Genomic DNA, 7,338 nt, shown 5'->3' on the forward strand with positions numbered 1-7,338 from the left:
GGACTCTGTGGGGTACAGAGGCTGTTTAGTGGCGGGACACAGGCATGGGCAGGCTGTCTTCATCTCCCACCAGCAGGCTCCATTTCCTGCATAGGTTGCCTCATTCTCTCGCCGGCCTGGAGAGCACTCTTACAAAAATAACAGGGAGAAATGCTTTGGGGTAGCAGATGGATTCCTCTCAGGGACTGTCTATTCTCCTGGAAGTCCAAGGGGCTGGATTCTCCGGGTCTCCCCCCCAAGCCTCCCCCTCGCCTCCCTCCAGCACATGGCCTTTAAAGGTCTGGAGCCAGGTTACCCCATCTCCTGGGAGCTGGGGACTGGGTGAGGAGGCATCTGGGAGCATCCCAGGCAGGCAGAGTGGGTGCCCATCCCCAGATGGCAGGACTCGGGTGTGCGTGGGATCCGCAGCCTTTGCTCAGTATGTAGGGTGGGGGCGAGCATGGGGACAGGCCCTTAGGCCTCTCTCTCAGACAACCCGGCCTTAACCCCTGGCTCCTCTTCCTTTTCGGGAGGCCCTCCCCTCTTCCCAGGAACTGTGGAGGGAGGAGAGAGGGGGTTTGCAGAGGCTGGGCTGTGCCTGGGAATATTCCCAGAAATGCCTGCTTGGAGAAGCAGCGTATCTGCTCCTGGGGCCTGGGCTCAGGCTTTGCCTGCTGCCTTTTCTACCCACCCTTCTCCCAGCCCCCACCCATGCCTTACCCAGTGCGGGAGGGGCAGGGGGCTGGAGGAACACAGCTTCCCCCTGTTCCAGCAGAGAAACGCTGGCTGGCTGCCTTCCCCAGGGTTCCCAGGCTGACCGGGGTGTGGCTGGCCTTCCTCCTGAGCCCACTCTCCCTGGGCCACTGCCTCGGGGCTCTGGGACATGAAGGTCGGAGTGGTGCTCGGGCCAGGCACCGGGGACGTCTAGGCTCTGCGGCGTGCCGTGGCCCGGATGCCTCAGTGTCCCTTCTCTGGCCGGGACACGGCCACGTGGCTGCTCTGGGGCCTGTGCTTCGCCATCAGGCTGCAGACCACTCACTGACTCCTCCCTCCTGCCCGCGTCTCCTTCCTCTGCAGAGATGCCCTGTATCCAAGCCCAATATGGGACACCGGCACCCAGCCCAGGGCCCCGTGACCACTTGGCAAATGACCCTCTGACCCCTGAACTCAGCAAGACCACCATGGACCTTGCCAGCCCTGAGGCGGCCCCCGCGGCCCCCACCGCCCTGCCCAGCTTCAGCACCTTCATGGACAGCTACACCGGGGAGTTCGACACCTTCCTCTACCAGCTGCCGGGCACAGGGCAGCCGTGCTCCTCGGCCTCCTCCTCGGCCTCCTCCACGTCCTCCTCCTCTGCCACCTCCCCTGCCTCTGCTTCCTTCAAATTCGAGGATTTCCAGGTGTACGGCTGCTACCCCGGCACCCTGAGCGGCCCCCTAGACGAGACCCTGTCCTCCAGCGGCTCCGACTACTACGGCAGCCCCTGCTCGGTGCCCTCGCCCTCCACGCCCAGCTTCCAGCCGCCCCAGCTCTCCCCCTGGGACGGCTCGTTCGGCCCCTTCTCACCCAGCCAGACTTACGAAGGCCTGCGGGCATGGACAGAGCAGCTGCCCAAGGCTTCGGGGCTCCCCCAGCCTCCGACCTTCTTCTCCTTCAGCCCCCCTGCAGGCCCCAGCCCCGGCCTGGCCCACAGCCCCCTGAAGCTGTTCCCCTCACAAGCCCCCCACCAGCTGGGGGACGCAGAGAGCTGCTCCATGCCCACAGCTTTCCCGGGCCTGGTGCCCACTTCTCCACACCTTGACGGATCAAGGATGCTCGACGTCCCCGTGACCGCAGCCAAGGCCCGCCACGGGGCTCCGGGCGGCAGCGAGGGCCGCTGCGCCGTGTGCGGGGACAACGCTTCGTGCCAGCACTACGGCGTCCGCACCTGCGAGGGCTGCAAGGGCTTCTTCAAGGTACGGATTGGCCTGGGCGCCACTGGGGGAGGTGGCGGGAGGCTGGGGCGTGGGGTCGCCTCCTTGGGGTTCACTTTCCAGCTGGTCCTGCTGTCAGGAAGGGGGCGGCTCTGCCATGCGGGCCACCCTCCTGGGGGCCCGTTCGTGGCACAGTCGAGACCTTTGATTCACTGGGACCTGCAGGGCCAGTGCGACAGCAGAGGGAGGAAGAGGGGGTGAGAGATGGGCCAGGGCACAGAGTTCAGGGGGACTCAGGAGGGCGAGTCGCCATGGCCGGCCGCTGGCTCTCCCCTGCCGGCCCTCCCCGCACGCCGGGGCCTGGTGGAAGGGGCCGCAGGCACTCATGTTCCTGGCGTGAGATGAAACGCTCGGGAGAGGACTTGGTGCTCGAGGGCTGGGGGTGGACGCGGGAACAGGCTGTGTGTTTGTCCCAGCACTGGGTGCCTGCTTGGCCTCCCGGCCCCGCCCCCCATCTCTGGTCTGCCCTCACCCACCCCCAGCCCCCCAAGGGCGGGCAGAAGCAGACACGTCAGGAAGCACAGGTGGCCCTGCTCCAGAGAGCCCCTCGCCCCTCATCCTGTGTGCTGGGGTCTTCCACCTGAGGCAGCAGTCTCCCCAGTGTCCCCAAGACTTTCTTTCCCTCCCCCACCCCCTCCGTCTCTCCCTCCCCTGCCACCCAAATGTTAGAAAAATAGCTGTGAACAGAGAGCGCTTTTGTCTGCGATGGCAGCAGGATCTGGACGGTCCCCTCCCCGGGCTCCCCCTCCCCATGCACACTCTGACAGCCTGTTCCGTCCTGCCCCCCCCCAGCGCACAGTGCAGAAAAACGCCAAGTACATCTGCCTGGCTAACAAGGACTGCCCTGTGGACAAGAGGCGGCGAAACCGCTGCCAGTTCTGCCGCTTCCAGAAGTGCCTGGCTGTGGGCATGGTGAAGGAAGGTGGGTGGCTGGGCCGGGGCTGGGGGCCAGAAGCAGACCCGAGCCGTGGGGGGCAGGCCGCGTCACCCAGTACCTGTCCCGGTGGGCTGCGGGAGGGCACGCCTGGACCGCCCTTCTCATCTGCTTTTGGTCCACCTGCCTGGCTCCTGGGGGGAGGTCCTGGAGGGTTCCCTGGATCTTAGGGGCTCTAGGTCCTTGGACTCGGGGGTGCTCCCCAGTATGGGTCCACACAGTTTGGCCTTAGAGTTCTTTCCCTGGGTCCCTTCCGGCCTTTCTCACCCCTGCCGTGTCTCTGCAGTCGTCCGGACAGACAGCCTGAAGGGGCGGCGGGGTCGACTGCCTTCGAAGCCCAAGCAGCCTCCGGATGCCTCCCCTGCCAACCTCCTCACCTCCCTGGTCCGGGCGCACCTGGACTCAGGGCCCAGCACTGCCAAACTGGATTACTCCAAGGTGAGGCCCTCCCCGCCCCGGCCAGCTCCTGCCAGCATATTCCGTGCCTGTATGGACATTAAAAGGGCGCCCCCCCCCCAGTTCGACAAGTTGAAAAAAGAGGAGCCCAGTCTGGGTAGACCAGATGGGAAAATGTACCCCCTTGGGTGGGTGGCCAGTCTGGCAGTTGTGCTGCTCCTAGCACCTGTAGCCCAGGTTAATACTTGAGAATGGGCAAGCAAGAGCCTGGGGGAATGTCAGTTCCTCTCTCACCCTAGAGCTGACTTTCTCCGGCCCCCTCACCTGGACCACCCTTCTAGTTCCAGGAACTGGTGCTGCCTCACTTTGGGAAGGAAGATGCTGGGGACGTGCAGCAGTTCTACGACCTGCTCTCGAGCTCCCTGGAGGTTATCCGCAAGTGGGCCGAGAAGATCCCTGGCTTCGCCGAGCTGTCTCCAGGAGACCAGGACCTGCTGCTGGAGTCGGCCTTCCTAGAGCTCTTCATTCTCCGCCTGGCCTACCGGTGAGCCACCTGCCATCCTATGGGTCCCCTTCCTGGCTGCCCCACCCTTGAGCCCCCTGACCCTATCTGTGTCCCCCCCAACCAGGTCCAAGCCTGCTGAGGGGAAGCTCATCTTCTGCTCAGGCCTGGTGCTGCATCGGCTGCAGTGCGCCCGCGGCTTCGGGGACTGGATCGACAGCATTCTGGCCTTCTCTCGGTCCCTGCACAGCTTGGTCCTTGATGTCCCTGCCTTCGCCTGTCTGTCTGCGCTGGTCCTCATCACAGGTGAGTGACCAGCACCTCGACGCTGCGTCCCCGGGGGTGGGAACTGCTCGGTCCTTGGAGGACATGGTCCCAGGGAACTGGGGAGGACTGGCGGGCGGGACTCTGGGCCGCGTGTGAAGCGAGGGTGACTGTTCTCTTCGTGGAGAGGGGGCAGGCACTTGCTCAGGCAGAGAGCGGAACTGGGGTTCAGGCCTAGCTGCATGTGACCAAAAGGCCCAAGCCAGTCTGAGAATGACCCACACTAGCCCTGGCCCAGCTGCGGGCATCCTGGGCTGAGGCCTTTGGCTCGTTTTGAAATCTTAATTACATCGTATAGGGACAGAAAGGTGCACAGAGACCAACTTACGCAGACTAAGCTCACTTGCTGAGCCAGCACCTCCATCAAGAGAGAGGCATGACCAGCACCTCGGACCCGCCCCCCCATCCGCCCCCACCTGACTTGTGCACAGACTAGCCCCCCTAGCCCTGGTGCGCTTGCTGTGGATGTAATCACTCGGGATGGACTCCCTGGAGCTAAATGTGGAGATGGGCAGCTCTCTTTCCTTTTGTGAATTTCCCAGGGACCGAGCTCTTAGGATAAAGCCTGAGACACGTGGTGTGGTGGGTTTTGAGGCCTGTATTCCTGGAGGTGGTCTCTACACTCTGTTGTTCGCCTCTGGCTATTCTTAGAACAGTCTGGGGAAGAGCCCACTGGCCCAATGAAAACCTGAGTTGGAGTTTTATTTCTTTTTCTTTTTTTTTTTAAAGATTTATTTACATATGCATACAAGAACTGGGGTGTAGGCCAGAGGTGTGGGGAGTGAGAGGATTCACCAGAGACAGAGTGGGGAGCAGAACAGACGGATCTATTGAAATCCACTGCTGCGTGAAGCAGCAGGCGAGACAGTCAAGTCTGCCGTGTGGGTCAGCTTCCTGGCTGGGGATCGAACTCCTGCTGCAGTGGCTGGCAATTGCTTGATAGCGCTGAGACTTAACCCCTGCACCACCAGGGAGGCCCTGGCGTTTTATTTCTTTTTTGTGACCTTGGGCAAGTCATTGAACCTCTCTGGGCCTCTGTTTCTCCATTGGAAGGTGAGGGATGAGCATGACTGCCTTCTAGACTTCTGCTGGGACTCAAAAATAGGTGGATGTGAGCTTGTGTGGCAGGCTTTGGCAAAGTGCCAGGGAAGTTTGCAGGCCAGTTGTGGCCTCGGTTTTAGAGATCTGGGGGAGGCTGGCTCGCCCTGGGGTCCAGTCCGCAGGCGTGTGACTCAGCTGTGTCCTCCCCGCAGACCGGCACGGGCTGCAGGAGCCCCGGCGGGTGGAGGAGCTGCAGAACTGCATCGCCGGCTGCCTGAAGGAGCACGTCTCGGCCACGGTCGGTGAGCTCCAGCCGGCCAGCTGCCTGTCCCGCCTGCTGGGCAAGCTGCCCGAGCTGCGGACCCTGTGCACCCAGGGCCTGCAGCGCATCTTCTACCTCAAGCTGGAGGACTTGGTGCCCCCTCCGCCCATCGTTGACAAGATCTTCATGGACACGCTGCCCTTCTGACCCGGCCTGGGGACACGCGTGCACTGTGTGTGCTCGGACGCCACCGCATGTGCCTTTAGCCTGTGACCCCTGGGTTCCAGGGCGCGCCCAGCCTGGGCTCGAGCTGCACATTGACCAACCTCCTCACTTGCTCTGGGAGGTCGGCGTGGAGCTCTCATCCTGGGGGAGAGGGATGCTTCACGGGGGGGCAGGGAAGGTGACCCCTACTCTTTGTCTTACCCCCAGCCCCGTTCTGGCCTTCATGTTTTTGTAAGATAAACCATTTTTAACACACGCCGCCATGCTGTAAATAAGCCAGATGCTGCTGTAAATACAGGAAGAGGTTGCGTTGGGAGTGGGGCTGGAGGGGAGGCACAGTGCCCCCCACGCCCGGGCCGGCCTTCCCCAACCTCCTCCTTGCTCTCTCTTCCCGCTCCCTTTCCACATGTACATAAACTCACTCTAAGGAGAAGACAAATGACAGATTCTGACATTTATATTTGTGTATTTTCTTGGATTTATAGTATGTGACTTTTCTGATTAATATATTTAATATATTGAATAAAAAATAGTCATGTAGCTGAAACTGGGGTCTTGTCTCTGACACCTTCCCCTGCACCCCACCCCCATCAGTACCTAAGACAGAGGGGGCTCCCGATAAATCTACGTCACCAACCTGAGCTAACAGCAGGCCGTTTCCGCTTTCATGAAAGGTGAGTAATAATGGCCTCTGCTCTGTGGGGCGGTCAAGCAGAGCCTCTCGCAAACTCGCCTGACTCGTGGCTGGGGCCTGCCGTGGCGGCTGACTGCCCGCGGAGGGAAACCCGCAGGCCTGGCTGGCACGCTTCCTAGCCTGGGCCGGTGCTTGCTCATTCTCTGCTGCTACACCTGTAAAGCAGGAAAAGGGCCTACCCACCCCGCCTTGCTGCTGGGACTGCAGGAGAGTGTGTGGTGCTCAGTGCAGGCTAGGGGGGCGGGCCTGGGTAGAAGTCAGCCAAAAAGCAGTGGTCGCAGCTGTCACCAGTTTTTTCATACCCATTTTCAACATTTCCTCCCCACATGCCCAGCACCCCAGCAACAGGATCCACCTTGTGACGACCCTTGCTTTCTTGGCAAGAAGAAGGTTCTGAGGTCTCTCCCTGTGCCCGGGAGCCCTCTTACAGGTTCTCCAAACTCCCAGCTCATCTGTTGCTTAGCTGACTTAGAAGGGAGATTCTTAGGGTTTACCCCAGGGACTAGGATTTTTGGCGAAGGGTGGGGTTATGAATATGTACTTGGATTCAAACACCCAGAAGCTTCTGATGAAGTGGTTCAGGGAGCCTCTGGAGAAAATCTGCATCTAGATCAGCTCCAGCCTCAAGCCCAAGGCAGCTGGTGCCCTGCAGAGGCTGATCCCCTTTACTGCACGCAGGCCCGTGCAGTCTCAGCCTCCTCCAGGGCTTAGAGCCCTGAAGACTGTTCTTCAACCCTTGGCCCAGTCCCCCAGCCTCTTGAGTCACAGCCCCAGAACTGGCTGGAGGAGGGCTGCTGCTGTTGGAAGGAGGGCTCTGCTCCAGACTGAGAATCAAGGGCCTTCCCTATGCTCCAGCCACGGCCTGCAGCTTCCCCAAGACCCCACAACGACATGCCTTCTGGGAAGGCATGTTTCTGGGAAGGCAGTCCAGTCTCAGGCCTGAAAGGCCATGGATGGGTGGGCTCCGGAGCCCTGGGCCCGGTAACCACTCCCAGCAGTACGTGTCCC

The 7,338-nt window shown here is 61.4% G+C and overlaps 1 protein-coding gene across 1 annotated transcript; it reads left to right on the forward strand.

Annotated features, from left to right (window-relative positions):
• Window positions 1-1,058: 1,058 nt before the first annotated feature.
• Window positions 1,059-5,618, forward strand: NR4A1 (nuclear receptor subfamily 4 group A member 1; the record flags this gene model as incomplete). Its single annotated transcript, XM_084256355.1, has 6 exons — window positions 1,059-1,934; window positions 2,745-2,874; window positions 3,173-3,324; window positions 3,624-3,826; window positions 3,912-4,090; window positions 5,362-5,618. The coding sequence occupies 6 exons, from the start codon at window positions 1,059-1,061 to the stop codon at window positions 5,616-5,618; spliced, it is 1,797 nt and encodes a 598-aa protein (XP_084112481.1).
• Window positions 5,619-7,338: the final 1,720 nt, after the last annotated feature.

Source organism: Talpa europaea (assembly GCF_964194135.1).
Source record: "Talpa europaea genome assembly, chromosome: 15".
Lineage (NCBI taxonomy): Eukaryota > Metazoa > Chordata > Mammalia > Eulipotyphla > Talpidae > Talpa > Talpa europaea.